This window comes from Solanum verrucosum, unplaced genomic scaffold (assembly GCF_900185275.1).
Source record: "Solanum verrucosum unplaced genomic scaffold, falcon-dt-bn FXZP01000786.1, whole genome shotgun sequence".
NCBI lineage: Eukaryota > Viridiplantae > Streptophyta > Magnoliopsida > Solanales > Solanaceae > Solanum > Solanum verrucosum.
In genome coordinates this window covers 103,566-127,685 of record NW_026020076.1, presented here as the reverse complement: position 1 = coordinate 127,685, position 24,120 = coordinate 103,566, and the positions used below count along the sequence as shown (strand labels likewise).

Below are 24,120 nucleotides of genomic sequence, written 5' to 3'. Positions count from 1 at the left end.
AAATGGAGGAATGGAAAAGAAGGAGAAAAAGAGAAGATCAAAATTTAAAACAAAAAAAGTAAAATATAAAAGAATAATTAATTATTTTATATATATAAAAAAGGTAAATATTATGTGGCAGCGCATGTTGACCACTGCCTAATGCAAATCTGGGTGTGAGTCTGTAGGGGACTAGATATTTCACTTTTAAAAGGTTTAGGGGGGGTGATAGGACCCTCGTGAAGAATAAGGACTAGATATTATTGTATATACATAAAAATCATACTAACGCTCTATAGCTACAATTTTGCTATTTGTACTCTATAACAAACATAGTTTGTGTGGAACATTTGATTTGTATAAATCGGGTGTCTGTGTCTATGAAAATTGTGTTTGTATATGTATATGTTTTTTGTGTTACGCTAGAGTGGCGAGCGAGATTAGGATATATATATATATAGAGAGAGAGAGAGAGAGAGGCAGAGAGTGGAGAAAGGTGAATTGTATATGTATATCGGTTAGATAATTGTATATATGAAACTATTATGTATATGTATCAATGATTTAGGTTGTATATCTGCATAAATTTTTGAATTAGTATACAATTGGATCGAGTTAAAACATTTATATTTGTATATCAAATCTTCGCTCACTTTTTGTGTTGTATAAAGCGAGAGAGAGAAATGTAAAAGAGAATTGGGCTATGAAATATTTATACTAGTATAATTTTAAGTGTATAAGAGTTATGTATTTGTATTTGTATATGTATATACAATCTCTCTTGTTTTATACAAATACAAACACAATTTGACATTTGTGTTTGTATAAAGTGAGAGAGGCAAGGGAGAGAATTGAGAGTGATGAGCGAGATTCAGGGGAGAGAGGCGAATGATAATGTGTTTTCTGCGAATTGGAATTAAATGAAAATATAACTATATCATTTATTTTGAATTAATATTTTGCTAAAATGCACAATTTTCCCCTTTGTTATTTCGGATTAGAAAGGTACAATTATTTTCGGTAAGAGTATAATAATTTATAAATTAGGCAATATAATTTATTATTTAAGTAAAAAAAATATATCCAAATTGCAGTTTGTTAGAGCTTCCCATCAACGTTTTCCCCAAAATTTACAATTTCCTTTATTTCAACTTGAGTTCTTCTTTGAACAAAATCTCCATTGACCGGCGAATCTCCCGGCGATCTCTTTTTCCGGCGCAATCGAATTTCAGGTTTCCTTTTTTTCTCCCTCCCACTTTACTACATCTGCCTTAAATCTGTTGCTCTCTTTTTATGATAAAACAGCTTAAATTCCCTGAAAATTCTCGATTTTGCTTTATTTTTTTCTGTGAATTGAATGGGTTTTTAGAAATCGCAGGTAAGAATGGCAGAGCAGAAGAAGCAGAAAGTGGGATCTAAAAAAGTGAATCAGCTTCGCCCATTAGATTTTGGGGTTAATATAACTGTGAAGGTTATTAGTAAGAAGCTAATTGCACAGAGAAATCGTATTGCTGAATGTTTGGTTGGTGATGAAACTGGAATTATTATATTCACTGCCCGCAATGATCAAGGTAATTTTGTTTTGAGTAGTTATTGTGGATTGATTTGTTATGCTTGATTTCGAACTTTGTTCACTGATTACAGATGTTGTTAAGACGAAATTAGTGTTTGGATTGAGAAATAATAGACTCTTTATTGTTAGGAGTGGCTTTTTATATCATCAATGCTGAGTTTATGTTATTAGGATCTCAGCATTGATGTCAAAGGGAGAACTATTTTGATGATTTTCCTGGTTTTTGTTGATGTTATAAGTTTGACTTCTGTTGTATGTATTGGAAATTGCGTGAAAGCTGAAGAACTTCTGGATTGGGAAATGTCGAGTCTTTAATGTCTATCATCTAAGGTTTTTGGATGTGTTTTCTGGTAGAGTAGGATACTGAGAAGGGACTGAATTGTTTAGTTCGTCCTCGGATGGTAAAGCTCACGTTAATTGCCAAAAAAATAAATAGAAGCGGCATTTTTTGAGAAGTGCAGGGTGGAATTTTTATCGATAAATCGTTAGGAATAGTGGATATGAAAATTAGTATGTACATGTAGAGAAGGATAAGATCATGTTTGAATAAGATCCATGGGAAGGCTTTTCAAAATTTCAAACTTGTTAGCTTTGGCAATTGGGTATTTGTGGCATTGTAAATTTATGTTGTCCGGGTTGGAAATGGTGCTTGTCAACCTTTTAACGAAGCATGGTGGGGAAAATTAGTAGCATTTGAGTGCATAAGCTTAATTTGGTTGTGCAAGTTTGGTGCCTATGGAGTTTTGACTATTTGGAAAAATAAGTCGTGTATTCTTGTTGCCCTTTTTCTGATTTATAAACCATATCTAGCATTGGTAATGATCACATGTATAAAGTATCCTTACTACTGTTGACAAAAACCAATAACTTGGCTTTATCACTATTACCTTTAACCATGGTGGATTACATAAGTTATTATGATCTTTCATCCTTATCCGATGAGATTTAAATTCCAAACAGCTCAACGGTTGCTTTACTGTATTAAAAAAAGTGTTTTCTTAGCTCGAGGATGTTTACCTAATTAATTCTCAATACCTAAGCACTATCATGCCTGGAATAGGGGAGGTATGGAAGGGGAATATGGTGCTTTACAAGCTTATAGATCTGTGCCAAACTCAAAGAGAGAGTAATAGGAAGAGAGTGAATGAGTGGATACATACAATGTCCAGAAACTTAGGTTTTAATATAGATGCATGTTGGATTGTTTTGGTAGTTACATGCTTCAGCATTGGCTTTCTCTGATTTAATAGCGATGTCGACTGTTCCTTACTTCCTTAAAACAGATTTTAATCTTTGTTATAAATTTCGAGGTTCTAAATCTAAAGTCTTTTTAGTATCAACATGGATTAGAATTTTTAGTTGCACCCAAACGTGTAATCCTGAGGTATTAAGTTCAAAATCCCAACAACAACATACCCAAGGTAATCCCATAAATGGGATCTGGGCAGGGTGGTGTGTATGCAGAGCCTTACCCCTACCATCTCGGCCTCGTCTCCTTTATCTTGTCCGCCACCAAGGCTACTCCCACCTTGTGCTGAATAGTTTCGTTACTGATCCTATCTCTCCTAGTATACTCATACATCCATCTCAACATCCTCATTTCTGCTACTCTCATCTTTTTGATGTGTGAGTTTTTCACTGACCAACACTCCGCCATACAACATAGTTGGTCTAACTACCACTTTAAACTTTACCTTTAATGCTCAGTGACACATTCTTATCACACAAGATACTGGTTCCGAGCTTCCATTTCATCCACCCCGCTCCAATATGTGTAGCTAAGTTCAAAATCCTAGCAGAGCAAAAACATTAGGTGCTTTCTTCCCATTTGTCCCAGCCTTGACGCTGACGGAGAATGACTTGTTCTTGTGTTGTGGAAGGTCTTTGGAATTAGTCGAGGTGTGAGCAAATTGGCCCGGACACCATGGTTATTAAAAAAATTCAGTTGATTTGACCTCAGCTTTCTGTCAAATTTGGTATTGGGAGAGTGGTTTCTAGACAGTGTTGTACTGAAGAAACAGAAAAGACAACTACCCTAAACCTAAAGTAACAGACAAGTCACATAAGTATGAGCTACTGAAATCTCTTATATACTTCAATATTCCTACCTCTCTAACTGTAATCTTCCTCTTATTAGTCTATTACCATAGTAATTCTGGCTGCTAGTCATGTTTAAGAGCTTCAATAAATGCTATCAAAATTACCAGATTCATCACGGATCTCAGAGAAATCTCTTATCGTTACATATATGACGTCGAGATGCTTGCCTAAGCATCAAGGTGACATGAACGTGATTAAGTTCTTTAATTTCAAAAACCCAGCCTGGCTTTACCAATTCACAGTAAAATGAAATGAAAAGAAAATGATAAAGGACAAGGAAACTTAATCGATTAAATTTTATCTACAGGAAATGACTTGAACTGATAAGTCCCTAAAATTTAGCCAGAAAAGAACTGGAAGGAGATAGGGTAAGTCTAACATTGTTGACTTCCGATCTTGCTCTATCTAATTGCCTTTAATGTTTGTTGTTTGATATCTTTATATGCTTTATTTACAAGGATTTTCAACTATTCTCTTGTTGTGCTTGTCCATTGCTTGAGTTCTGTGATTTGTTTTGACATTTTTTTTTATCTTTTTACTTTAAGCAGATGACTAGGGACATGTCTTACTCCCACTTCCTCGCATAGAATTCAAGATTTGGTTTAATTATTCATTGAAGACGCCTTAAATTTTAATTGTCTTTTGTGTAGTGGATTTAATTCAAGAAGGTTCAACACTAGTCCTGACAAAAGCTAAAGTTGACATGTTCAAAGGATCGATGAGACTTGCTGTTGATAGATTTGGACGTATTGAAGTTGGTGCACCAGCCAGTTTCTCGGTGGAGCAAGATATTAACATGTCCTTGATTGAGTTCGAACGTGTAGACGTTGTTGTGTAGGCAACCATTGCCTTCCCCCAAAAGGGAACAAAAGCCTTGAATACAAAGCTTCATTCTATCTCTTACGTACTTTTACCTTGCATTTCTCTTCACATACTGGAAGAGAAAGACTAAGACACTCATTCCCAGGGTAAACTTTTTTGTAGTATTGAAGAGGAACAAGCTGTTAATCCCTGTTTTACTTATTTATGTGTTGGATAATCCATGACTTAGAAATTACAAAAAAGTGTTTTATAGATATGTTTTGTTGGATAATGAGTGATCTTTTTATTTATGTATTGAGCCTTTTCTTTAAGTTCAATTTTCTTAGATTAATTGCACGATTCAAACATATGCCTAGCAGGACACAAGCGCATGACGTAACTTGTGGGATATTATGATGGGAAGATATAAACAATGCCACGTTTCTACATGATACAATTTCTTTTTTAGTCAATCAAACAAAGAAACAATGACACTTCTATATTCAGTAACAATTTAACTTTAAAATTTCCGTTTTATGATTTATAACTACACAAATATCTATGACTTATTTTAAATCACAACTTTCAAAAGTTTTTCTTTTTTTAAACTTTGTATCCCGTCAAAGTACATCATATAAATTGAAACAGAGGGAGTATTATGTAATGAATTATTGGTGTCCATTTGTAACTTATTTCATCGCTAAAGACTCTTTAAACATTTATGATTGTACATTTCTTAATGAACGGTAAAGTTAATTAATAACTTCATTAAATCCCAAGGGAGTTTAATCTAGACTTAGTCGACACCTACTTCTTGCTTAGTCCACCTATAAATATGACACAGAAGTCATAACAGTGCAATATTAACCATTATAATAAACTTTATAGTAAAGCAAAAATGGAAAAAATTTACAATTTTTCCATCTTTGCAACTTTGTTTTTCTTCACATGTGCAACTTCATTTGAAATTTCACCCTCCTTATCTAAGATCCCAACATTACCTAAGAATGCCTTAGGAAATCCACAATCCCCACAATCAATCCCTAAGGTAGAAATAGTATATCCTCTTTCTAAACCTAAAGTTTCTCCTAAACCATCACCAAATAAACCTCTTCCTTCACATTTGGCTCCAAAAAGCTCACCAATAACTACGCGTCAGTCACAACCAAGTTGGGGTCGGTTAGCTCCTAAGAGCTCAATTAAACAGAATCTTTCTCCAAAACCAATTGCAAAACACACATCTAACTCAATCTTGGCTCCTCATTCTCATGTGTTTTCTTCAAAGCCAATTCCTCATTCAACCACTAAAGTGACAAAAAAATCTCCTATATCTAGAAAATATCTTCCAACATATTTGACTCCTAAAATCCCAAAAAGTAAACAAAATCTTTCTCCAAAATCATCACCAAAGCCAACTAGAAACCATGTGTATAAACATTTCCTAGTTAGACCTAAAGTTGGATCTCATGTTTCTCCAAAGATAGCTTCAACCACTTATAAACAAAAGGTGAATCCCAACGTTACACCCAAATCAACAAGAAAGTTCTCTCCTAACATACATTTGCCTCCCAAATCTAGAGTTACAAAACCAAATATTCTTCGCAATCCAACAGGAAAGATTATCACTAAGACACGCTTGGCTCCAAAGGCAGCACCAAAGTTTACTCATAAACGTACACTTAAACATGTCGCTCATTAGAAGACAGGGGAAGAGGAATATGCTGGTCTCTCTATATACTTAGATTATTCCCTGAATGTTGCAATGAATTTGGCTTTACAAGATAAATAAAGTTCCTATTTGGCAAGTGTGATTCCCTTTAGTTTCTTCTTTAGATGCAATTGATATTTATTCTGGAAAAAAAAGCTTCCATATTTTGGCCAAAATAATGGATTTCTTTTAGCTTATATACCACTAGGCGATATACCTAATGGTTAACATCAAAATCATCTCTTACAATATGAAAGAAGTATGAAACTTGCAACAGCAACATACCCAATGTAGTCCCACACAATGGTGTTTGGAAAGGGTAGAGCATAAGCCTATTTTTGATAGACCCCGACTCAAGACAAAAACAACCTAGAAAAAGACATAATGGAAGTACGAGAGAATGAACTTGCAAGAATCAGTAAAAACAAGTAGATCTTAAATTGATAGCACAAAGAGGTGTAGCCTAACATAGAAAAATGATCAAATCAAAATAACCATAGGGGTCTCCACTCCATTCATCATGTTATGGAGCGATTTAAGTAGTAGCTAGCTCTCTTCCTAAAATATTAAGACGAAAACAAATAAACTCTATCAGTTGGAAGGGTCACTCCAAGAGTATATTTTCATGCTGGATTTTAGTAACACCAGTGAGTTATGGCCTTGGAAAAAAAATATGGTACAAAATGGAGGAAGTTAAGACAAAAGAAATACTCTAAATTATCTGAGCCTTCAAATAAATATTTGAGACCTTAATTCCTTAAAGAAGTTATGACAGTCTTGAGCAAGTAAAAACTTGTAATATATCTAGTTGCTCAAGAAAATCACCAATTTAGGGAAGTACAACAAGAAAAAAACAGGGTGAAAGTTACTCCCAATTGATGCATTCCGTTAACTTTACCCAAAGAAGTTCATGCACTGTTTACCCCAAACAAGTTCGACAAATTATCTTTTATGCACTTCCAAAATAAATATGCCTGACTGATAGATCAACATTTTGTTCCTTCATAGTTCGTTCTATTCAGATGCTGCTGAATGAAATGAATAAAAGAAATGCAGCTTTGGAGACTGAGCAATGCAAGTAACTTTGAGATGTTAAAATGGACAACATATAGTTAAAGAAGCAGAGGTGTTGTCTACTAGAATTCAAAAGCATCCACGAAAACAGTAAAAGCTAACAGGGTTTAAACTGAATTTATCAGAAACACAGAAGCAAAACATCATATCCCGGAGGGAGTAAGACAAAAGAAATACTCTAAACTATCTGAGTCTTCCGATAAGCATTTGAGACTTGAAAATTGTCCCCCATGACAGTCTTGAGCGAGTAAAAGCTTGGAATGTATCTAGTCGCTTCAGTGCCACTACCATACACATTGACCACCTTCTTAAGCATCTCCTCTTTTGGGTTGTAAGAAACTAGGTGTGTGCCACGTTCGCTTTGCATCAAGATTTCCCCATCTTTCCAAATTATGATTGGTATTAATATGTGACGACCAGCGATACCAGGCAGAGTAACTGAAATGCGATCTCTAGTCCAAGATCCAGCTATCCCATACTATTTCATCCACCATATATCCATATAATGAAAAGATGTACTAATAAACAAACATAGACAATTTCCCAACTCCGCTAGCATCAAGTGCAAGGATGGAGATTTTAAACCAGATGGAGCTGGCAGAGACTTCACTTCTTCTGTCGCGATATTAAAGGAGTAAATACTGACCCTTTTTGGAAGATTTTCACCATCCAGCCAATGAATAGTACCATTGACATTAGCATCGCTAAGCGTTCCCTGTACAGGTTTTGGAGCTTTGCCCACATTCCTCCGATTTCTCTCATCAACTCCAAGAGTATAAACCTCCAATTCAGATACGTCTGGACGACCCCGAAACTTCCTATTTACTAATCTCAATACTTTATACTGTCCAGAGGCCTCACTATAGCAAAATCCATAATGAATATGACGAATTCTTTTCTCCCATTCAGGCAATTTAACCTTGAAATACTCACCCAAAAGAGGATTGCTAATGCAAACCGAATGATTTACCACATGCGTTTCACCATTCAACGAACAAATGAATCCATTACACGAACCAATTAATGTCAGATTTGCTTTATCCTGAGAAACCAAATCAACAGGATGAGGAAGGTGTAAATTACGGTCCAAGATAATACGTCTGTTTATTCATTGAGAAGTACAGGGCTGGCTCAATGCCTTTAAAAATGTGGCATATGCCTTAGGCCCCAAAAATCGAAGGGCCTAATTTTTTAGTAATAATAAAATTATTATAAATATTTTTAAACAAAAAAATATATAATATATTTTTTAATTTATTTGTCTTTTTTATGTTTGTTTCGAAACATTAAAGAATGTTTCTTTTTTATGAATCAATTTTTAAATTTAACTTTCACGTGATATGTTTAAGACCACAAGATTAAAAATTATTTTGGTATATATAAATATATATCTTTAGTTTAAGATCATAAAAAATAAAACTTTTTTCATTAAAAAGAAAGAAATAACTTGAATCTCAAATCTAAAAAAATAATTAAAATTTAGGCCTCCAATTTATTTTTGGCTTTAGGCCACTAATTAGCTTGAGCCGCCACTGGAGAAGTATAGTCAAAATCTGCTCCAAGTTCAAGCAGATAACGGACAGAATAATTTTTTGAAAGGAAAATGCAAGGAAATTTACGCGGTCTGGTGTCATACATGTGAAAACAATGTAAAGGCAACTTGATGTGAGCTCAATAATATCTTCTCATCCTCTCTTCTTCTCTTCTTCTCAACTCCTTCTTCAATTACTTCAGATCTAAATCTCCATTAATGGAGTTATCATGGTATCAGAGCAGGGTCCGTCTCACCCGATGTTGGGACCCCCAAAATCAAAATTGCCCATGCATCAGATGCTAAGCACTGGGCGTGAGGTGGGGTGTTAAAGAATGACAAAAGTCCTACATCGGTGGTTAATGAGATGGGTGGACTCCTTATAAGGCTTGGGCAATCCTCCTCCCTTTGAACTAGCTTTTGAGGTGTGAGTTAGGCCCAAAACCTAAGACAAATAAATGATCAGAAGTTATGAGCTTATACCAACGTTTGCAAACAAACTTACATCGGAAAATCATCTTGATTGGCAATTTTGTGAGTATTTCCACCATAATCGCAGCCGGCAAATCCATAATTGTAACTTAATTGATTCTTCTTTGTCTGCAATCACAATTTAAACTTAGCCTTGAGTCTGAGACACTAATAGGAACATCGAAAAGCTCCGGTTCCATTTTTTTTCTCTGATTGAACGAATCCCCAATTTCTAGGACTTTGGCGTGAAAACAAGGAAATGGTGGATTCCAACTTTGAAATTCGTTTTTCTAACTAAGTCTACTTCTTATTTTATAGAGTTAGTTAGTCTGTTAGCCAATTGGCATGTAATGGTAGTTAGTAGATGAGTTATATATAAACTCGAGTCGAGTCTGTTACCTGAGTTATCCTTATAGACGATATTCTTAGTACATATGTCTCATTTCGACTATTTATTTGGTGTGTGATATGTCATAACAAGAACTCTTGTTGTAGATATTAATAGAATGTGATATACAATTGTCGAGTTTTTTGCTAAAATAAGTATGAGCTAAACTTAAAGTACATCCTTGTGTTATGTAAGTGAATAAAAAAAATCCTTAAACTATCCAAAAAGTTGCAAGGTTCATCCTTCTGTATATTTTTTAAAACACTCACGCCACCAACAAAAAATTAAATGTGTCAAGTCGAATGAATATATGTACACATGGTTAAGCTAGTCAAGTGATTTTTTATTTTTTTTTAGAAATTGAGGATTTAAATCATATCCAGACAAAATATATTCAAATTCTAAATATTCTTGTAAAAATATGGCCAAATACTACTCCAACTTCAAAATTTTCAAATACAATAATTATTTATTTTATTTTCATAACCAAACGCCCACGTAATTTCACTAAATTTCCAATATTTATGTACATTGAATAAAATGCGAATTGCATTGTATATATAGTACATGCGCCCTAAATATTTTATCAAAGAAAATCTCTAAATAGTTGGACGTAATACTTTTAAAATAATTTTTTTACATAATATTTCTAACCATCGGAACCTACTGTATAAATATTTCAAAACTTATGTGTTGTTGAAAGTCAATTTACTTGATGATGCGAAAAGCATATAAACCAACAACACGCAAAATTTAAATTCCGAGAATGAAAGATTCATTTCCTATCCATATCCTTATTCTTTTTAGGTAACTTTGATCTTCTCGTCGTGGAATGACATGACCAAATTAAATTTTTTTTATTGGTTCAATCAGTTTCTTAACAAAAATAGATTGAAGGATGATTCTTGTTATTTTTTGTATAGTATAAGGATGTTTTTTGCTCACTTAGATAATATAAGGATGTACATTAATTAGATTTGAGTCATAGTTGAGGGAGAAGACAAATTATTTCACCTTTGTAGTAATTTTTTTGGTACTCCAAGCTCTCATGGAATGTCTACTCTAAATGCAAAAAGTAGTAACGTAATTGTCAGCTGACGTCAAGATAAGGGTCATATTCACTGTGTTAGAAATATGAATGCTTAGAATATGAATGCTGTAAAAAATACCTGTATTGTGCTACTAGTTAATTACATCAAAATCATCATGACCTGTCTAAGAAACAAGCAGCAAAACTACTAGAAATCCTTGTAGAACAGCCAGTATAATATACACTAAGTTCTTGTGCAACAACATAACTTTACGACCATCAGCAATCATGAGAGGGAAATGGCACTTGTCGTCAGATGGATCGTTATGAGTTACCATAGCCAAGCCTTGAAAATCACAGTCCAAACTGTTCTGGTTATTGAATTGATAATACATATTGAAAGCATACGATGTATTTCCTCGTTCACTCAGATGATTACAAGAAGAACCATAGCCCAATGCAGTACAATCAGAACGACTACACGCGTAGTCAACAATCTTTGCCAAGTAAATTTGTGCATCTTTTGGTAAGTGTGACTTTAGTACACACCACTTTTTATGCATATAAGTTACGCCTTCTACTGCAGCGAGTGGCTTTTCAGATAAATCTAGCTCATATTTGGGCTGACCATCAAACTCGAATATTCCCCAATGCCTCTCAAAGTTACCAGGAGCAATGCTTTTAGTATTCTCATCAATCAGGCTGAACAGGTAAACGTCGATTTTCCCCTTCCTTGCAGGGGTTCCTTCTCCACTTAAAGCATGTTGAACCAACCCTTGGTTAAATCTCTTTGCATTTTCAATATTCGCGTGTTTGTTTCCATCCGTAGGCCATCCTACTTCTCCGACTATGATTTTCATGTTGGGAAAGCCAGCTTTCTTCAAAGACCAAGCAAGAGTATCGAAATTGGCATCAAACACGTTAGTATAAAGATTATCGCCATCTTTCATAGGCTTGTTTGATCCATTAAAGAAGGCATACTCAAATGGGAAGTAATTGTTTGCATAGAGACTGAGGAAAGGGTAAATGTTAACCACAAACGGTGCATCATTTGAGTCGAGATATTGAACAATTTGAATGGCTAAATCGCGTATTTCTGGCCTGAAATCGCCTGCTGAAGGGACAGGATTCGAGTCAGGGGAGTAGTAAATGTCCGCGTTTAAAGGAACAACTGCTTTCACCTCTGGCCCTAATCCAGCATGATTGATGGCTTCTTGAACATTTCGCAGAGCTGGAAAAGTGGAATGTAGATAAGTTCCATTGTATGTTTGAAGAAAAGGCTCATTTCCTACTGCTACATACCTGCATTATTAAGAATAATTCGTGAGGAATCTCAGTACCATTATCTTTAAGATAAATGTTTGATTTCGGTTTTTGGTTTGGATCAATTTTTAACCAAATCATGAACACCTAGTATGTGTGTGGAAAGGGAGGGGACGCATAGGCGTATCTAGAATTTAAAAAGATGGAAGCACCACTACCTTTAAGATAGATGTTTAATTTGATTATATAATTTTTTACGGTTACAAAAAGTAAATCATCATTCATATTACTATTTCACTCGACATAAAGTTTTTTTCAGAACAACCGGCCGTGCACCATAAGGCGTCAATATTCATGAGCTAACACACACGAAAAAACAAAAAAAAAATCGCCTAATTCATATAAATTGGCCCCTAAATGTAAAAATATGTCACAAAAAAATTGTGAAACTATACGTAGTGTTCCCTTAACTCATTACAGTTGTCATAATAAAGTTTTTTCAGAACAACCAGTCAAGCACCATTTTACCCTTAATATTAATTGTTCTTTAAGTAAACAATATTAGTAACATATTTTTGTCCTTTTAAGTTCACGTGATGAAAACAACTAAGAAGAGGACAAGTCTTGAGAGGGGACCATGGGTTCACGTGAACCAGGAGTTTTAAAGAAAGTAAAAAATTGACTTATGTCCATGCAAGAAGTGAAACATGTTGGACTTAAATTAACCTGATTTTGACTCCATGAGTGTAAGCATAAGTAGAAACATTGGCATCAATCCAAGAAGCTGCCATTTCAGGGTTAGTGCTCATATCTTGTAACATATAATTAGGAATTGCAAGCATCACTTCAATATCACTACCTATTAAAGCACTCAAAATCTTGTCATCTGCTTCAAATAATTTTACTTTGTCAAATCCATTTTCTTTAAGCATCTTCACTACACTCTCTGCTGCCAACTGATGAGATGCCATAGTACCCCAGTTCACTCCAACACTCAAACATCTCCGCGCCATTGTAATGAACACTAAGGCTACAATTCCAAGAATCAAAATATGCCTACAACTTACACCACTCATCATCATCATCATCATTTACTTCTGAGGAATATACGCATACAGACGTTGAAGATGAAGATGAAGAAACAAGAGCAGATAGAAGCAAGAAAAGAGAATGACAAGATGTCATGAGAGAAAATCCATATCTAAATTAGTAGCCTGGGGAAAAAGCCATCTTGCACTTTCAAAAGTTATAAGATTGAAATATATATATCTTTTTCTTTTAATAGTAGTATTTTATATTACTTTTTTCCTTTTTTGGAGGGACAATGGAGGGGAAAGAGAAGAATTTGATAAGAATCTAAACTTTATATCAATGAAGATTATATCACTCAAAACTTTAGTTTGTTAGTCTGTGCTTATGTGTTTTGTTTAGTTTTATATGGCTCTGTATAATGTATTATTTCCTTAACAATCAAAGTGGAATTTAGCATACTTGAGTCATAAGCAAGTGTTAACAATAGGGGTGGGCGTTCGGTTCTTCGGTTCGGTTTAATCAAATTTCGGTTCAGTTCTTCGGTATTCGGTTTTAGAAAAGTGTACACCATATTTTAAACCAAACTAGATCGGTTCGGTTCGGTTTAGTTCGGTGTTTTAAAATCGGTTTTTCGGTGTCAACAAAAATAAAGAGAGAATATGATAAAGTAACAATTGTTATTCACATCATACTTCAAACTTCAAAGTAACAACTAACCGTCTAACAATAAAAGGTAAGAACATCAATTTGTTCTCACTTCAAAGTAACAACATAAAATGATAAAAAAAGTAGAAAGTAGAAACACCAAGTTGTTGCTCAAACTTGAATTAAATTGAGTTTTGTTTAGTTTAGACTTTAGGTCTTTAGGGTTTACTATTTTGTTATTAAGATTTTTGCTATTTAAGTTTAGGATCTAAATATAAAAATTGAAATGGGACAAGTAAAGTTAAAAATTAAGTAATATAATAAATACTTTTAAATTTATTTAATAAAACTTTGGTTCTTCGATGCACCGTAGTTTCGGGACCCTTACACCAAACTCCAAACCGAAGAACCGAAGTTCCGAAAAAAAAAAACCGACACCGAACTGAAACACCGAAGAACCGATTTTTTTCGGTTCAGTTCAGTTTTTCGATTTTTTGGTATTTATGCCCACCCTAGTTAACAATAAGGACTAGCAATAAAAGTCAAGACTTTTATTAATAAATAAAAATAATAACTATGTTATCACTTCCATTTTATTTTTTTCTGAAGCCAACTTTTGCAGACCTCAACTAATTTCATTCCACGAGATACATGTCACCTCCCACCAGCAACAATTATCAAATAACTCTATCCACCAAGGCTAGAACAGACCAGAAGAATCAATCACCTAGTATTTTTTAACATAAAATGATGACAAATGTGTGACTTAGTGGGGCAAAATAAAATAAAGTTAGAGAAAAGATACGACCCCAGAAAAGTTGAAGAGGTAATTGACTCTTTTCTGTAAGGATATTGAAAAGAATCATCGGCAGTGCCCTACTTTCCAACCAAAATCTACGTGTTTCAAGGCTTATGCAACCTTTCTCATTGTTGTTTACACTGCTTTTTCATCAAAAGTTACAAGCTTTTTGTAGCTTTTGATTTTCAGAAAAAGTTGGCTCAAAACTCTGGTGCAATTCCTATTCAAACAGATATACATCTTGCAAAAGATACAATTCATCCGTCAACATCCACAAGTACTGACTGTGTTGTCCATAAACGATAACTATCATGGAGGTTGGTGACTTCCCTTGCACATATAGAGTAGAGTACCTATAACGTCATAAGTTGTGGGAGTGAGGGGCTGAGTTCACACAGGCTCCTATTGCAACAAGTATAAAAGATGGATTTCATAGGATATCACTTTAAAAAGTAGTATTTGTTAAATTAAAGGTTAAGCATTTTACAAAAAAAATAATCCAGTTTACAGGAATCCAGCTACGAAGATTCATTTAAGTTTCATGATTCTCGCCCTGAAGAGTATCATTGTTTACCCTAATCATCAGAGCATGTTTCTTCCGGTAATCTGAAGCTTAAACAAAACATAGCCTGCATAAGATAAGAAAAAGAACAGCTCAGGGCAATAAACGTACAAGAATATACCGGCAAAGTCAATAAAATGAATGCTGACGCTCCAAAAAAGTTGAATCCTCTATTGAACGTGTACCTTATTTGGAGCAACATCTCTAACCCTGTGAAATACAGGGTTTTGGACTTTGGCTCCCAGGGCAGACTCGGCCACCTGCAAGTCAACAAATTGAGAAGAACATACAACAGAATGTAGACTAGCCAAAATGAGTACATTGGGAAGGTAGATTTAGTAACACTAGTAGGACCAGATGGCCTAGTAAAGTAATAACTGAGAGCATTAATAATCAACTTGACCTGTGATATACTATGTCCAGATATTGAATACTATGCAAGCTACAGCATGCTTCACGGATTTAGCTAATCTAGTTATTCAAGGACATGGTAAACATTAAAACCAAGTGCATAAATCATCAACAACCACGTATTATGTTAACTACACCTGTAATTTACTAACCCATTGACATGCCCCAGGAACTTGGCTATTTCGGTTTTGCTACTAAAATTGCAAATCATTGTTTATGTTGTGCACTTGTTCCATTATATACTGAGTAAATTTCAAATAATCCTGTGGTCAGCAATTGAAAATGTAAGAGAATGGCTTTCATCCGCTAAGGTTTTGGTTTAATGACGATGATGGTCACTTGACTTCATTTATTTTTCTGACTGAAAATTAAGAGAGAGAGAGACACGCCACCAATTCTGAATTTCAGATGCTGCTTTCAAGCATAAGAAATAACCCAGTCAAACTGTCAAACTGATATGGAAAGTCGAAATAGAACAAATTAGCTGTTGAACTAGGTATTACCGAGATAATGTAGTCTTCTGTTTCACTTGCCCGTATGAAGCAATAGCAGTGAATCCAGGGTAGAGATCCCTTCCAGTATCTCCTTCTAATAAGGCCTCTAAAGGCATCTAGGGAAAGAAAAGAAACTATCAATTGCCTTAGTATTATAATACGTTAGCAAATATCAGTGCCTGACGAAAAGACAAGAAGTTCTGTTTAACAGGCTTTAAAAGAATCACGAACTCCAGAAAACATGAGGTACTAAACGAGAAAATTCACCCATAAAACACAGCCATAACCTGATATAGGGTTTAGAGTAATATCAGTTCTATTTTTATAAGAGTATGTAACTTAGTTGAAATAGAGCATGCTAAGTACAACAAATGGATTTGACTGACAGTTTGCATCACAAACTATATTACCTTCATTAACTTGGTAAATGCATCACAGCATGAACTGATGAACAGCAAATGTATATAGTTTGAAATACTTTTTACTTCCCCTTTTAGTTACAGAGATCAAGATTGGTTCTGACATTTGAGCACCAGTTCTCTGACCTATCTCCAAAAAGTGAACATTTTGCAAGCCTTTGACCTAAAGTTGGTGCTGTTAGAAGCCGTGGGCAAACTTCTACATTTCACTCTTATGGCAGTTTGCAAAATTGGTTGGATTCTAATATTAAGACACAAGGTCAAAATATTACCACTTATGCTTAAAACCCTGTCAGAATTGTATTGGATTCTTGCACTATGATCTACATATAGTATTAGAAAGAGACGTCCAATAAACTTGGATAAAGCCAGCTGACAAGCATATAATGTTGACCTCAGTTCAAAGATATGATGTTGAGAGGGAGATATGGTCATAGTAGATTTACCAAGAAACTCCAGAGCAGAAGCTGGTAGGTTCATGATCACATGGTCCACATGCTCCGAGGGCTTTGTGTTCAATGACTCAGAACCCTTCAATCTCTTATTTGGACCTCTTTTTCTTCTACCAGCAACACAAACACCATCATTGACTGCAGATCTCCCTTCTCCCTCTAATTCACCAAATGAACAAATTCAGTTACTTGTGTTCCAAGTGTCCCAAAAGCATGATATTCACAAAAACATTGAATTCAGCATTTGGACGCAAATAGACAGAACTATTTCTAAATTATATTCATCACCAATTACAACTAAGCACACTAGAGCATGTATCATTTCTTAAACATCCCCACCTTCTTGAGAACTCTCTGCATGTCTTTTCACAGAAGTCACATTCATATCTTCTATCACAGATGAGTCTCCGAGTCCAGCAGTGTTGCATGACGTTCCGTCAGGTACTTCTTTGACCTCATCTGCAAGGGTGGTTCAGATTAATTGATGAGATGCTTTCTGGGTACGATAACCAGTATAAAACTGAATAGTTCACATACAGTCTTCAGATAGTTTCTCCCTATGTGCTTCACCACTGAATTTGTCAGAGCAATCAATCTCAGCTTCTGCATTGCTTCCATTGCAGGGTACAGCAATGAGTTGAGAAATAAATTTCCTTGCATCCATATTGTATGGGAAAACTAGATGATCAACCTTGCTGATTTCAGCATTAGTTTTGAGATAACGAATGCTATCTGGATTCAAATCGTTTGCATAAACCGCACATCCTTTCTGTGCAGCGGGAATAGCAAAAGGACCAATGCCAGCAAACATATCACATACGGTCTCCCCTGCCTGGAACTTTGAGACCAGCCTTATATGCTCATGTTCCAGTCTAGAATTCCAATACACCAAGCTATAATCAAGCTTGAAAGTTGCTCCATATTGCTTCACTTCTGTGACCATATCATCTTTCCCAGCCAGTATCTCAAATTTTGGCACACGAAATTCATTGGTAATGGTTCCAACTTTATTTACAACTGTCTGGATCCTGGGATAGTTTTTCTGCACGGATCAGGAATGAATACCATATTCAAATTAAGAAGACTGGTGACTTGGGAAAGGAAGAAACAGGGTAGCATCCTCTCACTAAAAGTAAGTGAAAAATTGATAGAAATATCATCACATGGATGCCTGGACATAAAGTGAAGGAGATGGAAGGAGGCAGTCTAGCTCTAATGCAAATGAGGTAAAATCAAGTTTCTGGCACCAAAAATAATGTTAAGGAAAAGCAATTTCATTCAGAAAGAAAGAACCCTAGTTTAGGAAAAGAAAATTGAAATATCTCATTCTCATGGATTAGTCCAAAAATACTTGAGGTGAAGAAGTTAAATGTAATGCTAAACAACTTACAAATGAAAACATTTACATTGCACTATAGCAGAGATTCATTTATAAGATGAATTTTGAAAGAAAACCAACTGTACTTTTGACTTCTTCTCTTTTTAATGGAAATAGCTAAATGGAAGATGCACAGGTTGAGGCCATAAATTAGAAGGCATACATCATAAATAACTTTGGCAATCACATTCTTGTAAGGAAGAAGATCATCAGTTATATTCAAATGAGCAATGTGACCTGCACATATACCAAGTCAATTCGTTAGGGAACTCGGTTGGAAGGTCAGAGTGTTGAAAATTCTGACTTTGAATTAAAGAAGCATAGAAATTTAGTCAAGGAAAAGAGACACACAACACAAGATTCTCTATAACCTATTCAGCGCATAGAAAAGATAAAAGAGAGAAAAATGTTGGATTAAAATACTTAACTATTGTCTCAAATGATGATGGTACTTCAAGGCCAGGGGGCAGGATCTGCTTTAATATATGATCTGCAATGAAGTTCCAGTTATAAAGTAATTGATGGAATGTAAGCCAACTAGTAATATCAATCTCAATTATTGGATTTGAGAAGTATTAAAATACACACATAGTATACGTATGAACTCAAGGAGCACTGCTTTTAATAATATTGCACGGCTGAAGTGTTATACGCTATACAGGAAGGCAAAGCCTGCGAAGATTAGCTTCTAAGATATTTGAGATACATACAACAACAAACAAAATAACTATCTGCTTTTGGCTAGAAACATATGTTGAAAGCAACATTTTGCCTCCTATTTTGAATGCTTTACTTGTGTTTATGTTTGAACCTGAGCACTTTATGCTTAATATGAATGTTATGTAAGACATGATTTAGAGCAAAAGAAGAAATTTGGATATAAAACGGATGAGCTTGAGCAAAGACTCAGGGCACCATAGCAATTTTAGCAGTTCACACACAGTTGGGTTTGAGCTTGAGCAATGACTCATGGCACCATAGCAGGTTTAGTAGTTCGCACATCATGTCTACTTTCATCATCTTTATTCATAATTTCGCACATCATGTCTACTGAAAAAGAGCAATTATATGGTAGTTCGCACATCATGTCTTCTGAAAAAGAGAAATTATATGGTAGTTTCGCACATCATGACTCATGGCACCATAATTCTCTTCCTATATTTCCCCCACTTTTATTTCAGGCGAGCAGCATTTGAAATAGTATCTCAAAATGCAACATGCTACCAAACTGAGCTTAGAAATCGTTCCTGTTCTGCTGAAACTGTTGATAATGGGTATCCACTATAATTTGGTTCAACTGAGTATCACTTAAGAAGAGTTCACATGATTTCAACAAAAAGTATACAGAGCTGAATAAGAGAGAAAAGCGGAGACATACATTGGGAACTAGCCTCCGGGCTATTCAAGTAGAAAGGATTGCAGTATTGCAAGACAAAGACATACAATATCAGGAACTGCAAAGAGATAATAGGCCTTATATTTCAACTTATTCTGAAAGAATCGTTGCTGACCTGCACTCCAATAAGAATAGCCAAGTGACAGTGAATAGGGAGCAACTTCAAACTGACACAGGCCTTTCAGTTCAGCAAGCTTTTGAGCAGGAATATCAGACAAGTCTGTCAAATAATTGGCCAAAAAAGTAGGCAAGTTAGCAAGAAGTTGTAGGTGACAGTAGTCAGAATGTACCAACATTCAAAATAGATTTACATCTCAGACATCTAAAGAAAACAGCCTCTATCTCACAAAAGGTACGGGTAAGGTTTGCATACATCCTAACCTTTCCAGACCCAACTTGTGGGACTACACTGGGTTGTTGTTGTTGTAGACATCCGACTTAGTAACAGTGATTCCCAGGGTACGACACTTGAATGAGAACATGATGAGAGACAACACAGGAATGAACAGAACCCACAAGTAACAGAAATGGATGATGAATCTTCATAATGAGTAGAGTGATTAACAAAGTTACTTAAGAACAATTTGTTAGATAAAATTTCCTACAACCAATAATTGGTTGAGAGCAATGTGACACAGACAATATCCCCACACAGCCTTGTTTTAGTTTGGAAAGGAGGGAGGCCTATACCGAGCAGAGAGTTGCATGCTGAAGTAATACACCATTTATCAGAAGTCCTATAGAGCCCATGACGTATCTAGAATTGTCTGAATGGGATGTCAGGAACAAAAGCAAAAGTATATGTTCCTTAAAGCAAGATAATACCAACAATGACCTTAAAAAACGGAAGATAAAAACTGCTAAACATAAATATAGACAATAACCCTTATCCCAAGAGCTTTGTGTTTTCGGATCATTTTTCATGAAGCCGGAAATGAACAAGAAAGGTACGATTCAAAAGAACACATCTGATCATTGTCTCAAAAAAAAAAACAATCTGATCAAGAATGGGAAGAGGCAAACATGAGTTTCCTGCATGGTTTATCTAAATCAAGGCATGACATGAACTGTAATCTCACATTGTCTTGCCTAAGCTGGCAATGAACGTGATAAAATTTTAAGCATAATGTTAGCCAACAGCAATCTGGTCAGCGAATAAGATGCCAAATTTTCATCAGAGACAAGATATTTCTGATTCTTTGTTTTATGTTAGTAAATTCTTTAGTTGTTTCTCATTTCTTTTTATCAAAAGGCGTGGAAGAGCACCATTTTGGTGTCCCCATAGCAGATTATGTTTTCCAAGTCACGAATTATGGTTGCCACATATGAGTATGCTCATGCTCATGTTTTGATCGGAGAAATAACAAGAAGCTACTTCCATGCATGAAAGATGTTAAGACTCTCAATCTTAATGGAAGGATGTTAAACTCTCAATCTTCATGGAAAAGAAATTTCAATTCACAGCAGATATCTGGGGGGCATTTGCCTAGACCATCTGTCATAAGTAACATAAAAACAAGATGTTTAACATCATGTACCTGGGGTTTTTACTTTTTCTGAGAAAATCATGTAACGGGTTTTTTCATTTGTTGGGTCCTCAGTGATAGGCTTTACGCGTGGCCTGTCAAATAAATGCCTACAAGAAATGATCTTTTGTCACCAACAGTACCAAAAAAAAGGTTAAAAATGTAAATGAGACCCTCAGCAAAGGAGACATCACTAAATAATTGAAAGTTAAAGTGTTTAGTTGTTCCAGAAGGTGTGTGCTCTAAATCAGAAAATTCAACAATAAAAATAGGTGAGAGGAAAAGTGTGTCCTTTAAACAACATCTAATATTGAGTTTCAGATGTGTCTCTGACAGGTATTTTCACAAGACATTGTACTGTAAATCAAAGGAGAATTCACCAACAGATGGTAGGAATTATAGAGAACATTAAGTGCTCAAACTATGTTTTACTCAGAAGAATCAAGTGTGGTAGGAGGTAATTACTTTTGAAAAAAGAAAACAGGTATATACGGCATGCCTCTAGGTTGAATTTCTCATTAACTTAACAGCAAATGTAAAAAGGAATATCATAAAACCCATACACAATTATCAAGGATGACTGTTCATGTAAGAGATCATACATACACTTTATTTTATCAAGATCAGAACATTGTAACTAGAGTGTCAGCACCCCAAAAAAAAAAAAATCTATTTTGACAAGGAAAACAATGTTTACAGGATTATTTGTAAAGCAAAACCATTCAACTCCTAGCAAGTACTGTGAAGTAGAATAAATTTATATACAGCTCAATAATACACATGATCAAAAACCATGTTTGTTTGCTTGTTTGGGGTAGGGGAAGGGGAAATATGGAGGGGATTACAAAGTAGGAATCGAACCCTCACCAACAAGGTGAAAGGTAGCCAACCAACTGAACTACTAAAATTCCCCTAAAAATGCCATGTTTGTTAAGCTAAATTCAGATGGTAGTTTAGGAATGGTCCTTGTGGAGAAGGAGGGATTATCAGAGATACTGAAGGAAGACTGATTAATGCATATGTGCTTCCCCTTGGATAAGGTACTTGTGATTGGGGCATTGGGCAGAGGCAGCTGCTCTAGTTTGGCATCAATATGTTCTTAGAGAATAACTTTCAGTACGTTGTAGCTGAGAGTGACTCCAAGCTACCAGCTGTGTCAATGGATCAAATTTTATTCCCTGGAGGATTCTAAAGGAGGTGGAGGAGATTAAAAGGGAAAGGAGCACTTTGGCTTCATTGTGGAGCATGTGTTCCAAGAATCCAAGTAAGTAACCAAATAGCAGATAGGCTTGCTAGGTTGAGTCACTCCTCTTCTCAGATGCAGATGTTCAACATTTTCACTGATTTACCATCACAAACTAGAACCCAATGACAGTAGACAGACCATAAAGATCTCCAACAGAAGAAAATCAGAAATTATTTAACCCACCTTGAAACATGGAAATTTTCCTCTAAAAAATGGCTCGGGAACACTGCTCTAAAAGACCTACCCAAGGCTTCACCAATTTGCCAGAAACAAGAGTTCCAGTATTGCCCGAAACAGAGACAACAACATATGGAGCCCCTCCTTCAGAAGGAACACACGGGACTGGGAAATCAATGGCGTGATTGCTCTACTTGCAACCCCTAGCATATTTCAACATTAGTGTGCATCAAGCAGACAAAATCATTTGTGGTACATCTAAAAGGGAGGAATACACAGTCAAGGAAAGTTATGATCTAATGGAATTCTGGAGGATTGGCCTTGGAAGCATGTTGGAGGATCAGGCTACCACTCAAAGTTACATGCTTGACCTGAACAGCTCTCAATAATGCTTGTGTGACACTAGATAATCTTCGCAGAAGGAAAATTACTCTAGTAAACAGACGTTATTATGCAAACAGAATCTTGAGAGTGTTAGCCACCTATTTTTGCACTGCCCCATCACAACTGATATTTAAAACTTTTTCTTCTCTCTATATGCCCTTTCCTGGAGTATGCCCAGGTCAATCAAGGAGTCAAACATCAGCTGGATCTCTTGGAGAGTTGACAAAGCCATCAAGGAAGTCTAGGGGATATCCCAGCAATCATCTTTTTGGTTATTGGAGCTAAATGGTCACACTTTTTGTAATGTGGCATCTTCCTAATACCATTTCAATAATAATCTTTAACCTTACCAAAAAAAGCTTAATTTTTGAAGATAAATAAACTGTTGGGTATGTTTTGTGGTAGTTATTGTTCCTTTTCTTCAAATTGCTTTATCCTGGTTTATATAGTAGTTTGTCATGGCTTCTAACTTACTTTTAATATTTTTTTTAGCCGACTACTTTGTTTTGCTCGTCTTTGAGCATAAAACTTGGTATGTTGTTGTTGTTGAAGAAAATGCTCAATTTAATATTTGATTTCAATGTCTATTACTGGTTACGCGAGCTGTACTACAGCAATAAAGCAAATTAATGTAATTATAGAGGTAAGGAAGAAGTACCCGTCGAGTATTTTCATGGCAGCCTTACAATGTTCTCGTGGAATTCGAAGCGCCCATAATTTCAAGTGCATATCAAACTTGCTCTCGTCCAGTTCCACCATTTTTACAGGATTGAGAAAGCTCAAGTGCTAAACTTCAATTAATGGAAGATTTCAAATTGCACAGTGGGTTTAGGGTTTTTCTCTCAATTTGGGAAGAAGAAAAAAAAGAAGTCCCTTTATTTTAAGTTTAGACTTAAAATGATCCTTTATAAATTGAACGGAACATTAATGGTCTCTTAAGTTTGGAAAAAATAGCATATTTAGTACACCCAACCATAAACCGTGATGTTTTTGACGGCGTCCGCTAACGGGACGAGTCGGGTTGTACGAAGCGGGTTGAAATTAAAAATTAAATTGACTGTACGTGGGATAGAGTGAGTTACAGATCTATGTGAGTTTAAAGAAGTTTTTTTTTTCTAAAATTTTATTTTTACCTAAAAATTAAAACAAAAGCAAATAGATGCATGTTTAGAAATGCATTTATGAGTTTATATAAGCGTATTTGCCTCGCAACTATATTGCTCCACATAATTTGTATTATATTGAACAAAATCGTCTTGTATTTTTGCGATGCTATCTTTA

At 35.3% G+C, this 24,120-nt stretch overlaps 3 protein-coding genes and 1 pseudogene across 5 annotated transcripts; 1 reads left to right on the top strand and 3 right to left on the bottom strand.

Moving 5' to 3' along the window:
• The first annotated feature begins 1,081 nt into the window (after positions 1-1,081).
• On the top strand, positions 1,082-4,785 carry LOC125823950 (uncharacterized protein At4g28440-like). 2 transcript variants are annotated; one of them, XM_049503296.1, is made up of 3 exons: positions 1,082-1,211; positions 1,349-1,550; positions 4,303-4,785. In XM_049503296.1, the coding sequence occupies exons 2-3, from the start codon at positions 1,364-1,366 to the stop codon at positions 4,488-4,490; spliced, it is 375 nt and encodes a 124-aa protein (XP_049359253.1). In that variant the 5' UTR covers positions 1,082-1,211; positions 1,349-1,363; the 3' UTR covers positions 4,491-4,785. The 2 variants fall into 2 exon arrangements, with proteins under 2 accessions (XP_049359253.1, XP_049359252.1); XM_049503295.1 differs by having other exon boundaries at positions 1,085-1,211; positions 1,358-1,550.
• A 2,628-nt stretch (positions 4,786-7,413) lies between these two features.
• On the bottom strand, positions 7,414-9,437 carry LOC125823967 (F-box protein At3g07870-like; annotated as a pseudogene).
• A 1,379-nt stretch (positions 9,438-10,816) lies between these two features.
• On the bottom strand, positions 10,817-13,103 carry LOC125823954 (glucan endo-1,3-beta-glucosidase 6-like). 2 transcript variants are annotated; one of them, XM_049503302.1, is made up of 3 exons: positions 12,645-13,103; positions 11,690-11,957; positions 10,817-11,533 (listed from the first exon to the last, which is right to left on the bottom strand). In XM_049503302.1, the coding sequence occupies exons 1-3, from the start codon at positions 13,007-13,009 to the stop codon at positions 10,841-10,843; spliced, it is 1,326 nt and encodes a 441-aa protein (XP_049359259.1). In that variant the 5' UTR covers positions 13,010-13,103; the 3' UTR covers positions 10,817-10,840. The 2 variants fall into 2 exon arrangements, with proteins under 2 accessions (XP_049359259.1, XP_049359258.1); XM_049503301.1 differs by having other exon boundaries at positions 10,817-11,957.
• Positions 13,104-14,834: 1,731 nt separating this feature from the next.
• LOC125823960 (tRNA (guanine(37)-N1)-methyltransferase 2) lies at positions 14,835-23,660 on the bottom strand. The gene is made up of 11 exons (XM_049503307.1): positions 23,498-23,660; positions 21,045-21,142; positions 19,622-19,726; positions 18,540-18,600; positions 18,274-18,349; positions 17,270-17,774; positions 17,072-17,191; positions 16,727-16,891; positions 15,871-15,977; positions 15,142-15,216; positions 14,835-15,023 (listed from the first exon to the last, which is right to left on the bottom strand). The coding sequence occupies exons 1-11, from the start codon at positions 23,596-23,598 to the stop codon at positions 14,970-14,972; spliced, it is 1,467 nt and encodes a 488-aa protein (XP_049359264.1). The 5' UTR covers positions 23,599-23,660; the 3' UTR covers positions 14,835-14,969.
• Positions 23,661-24,120: the final 460 nt, after the last annotated feature.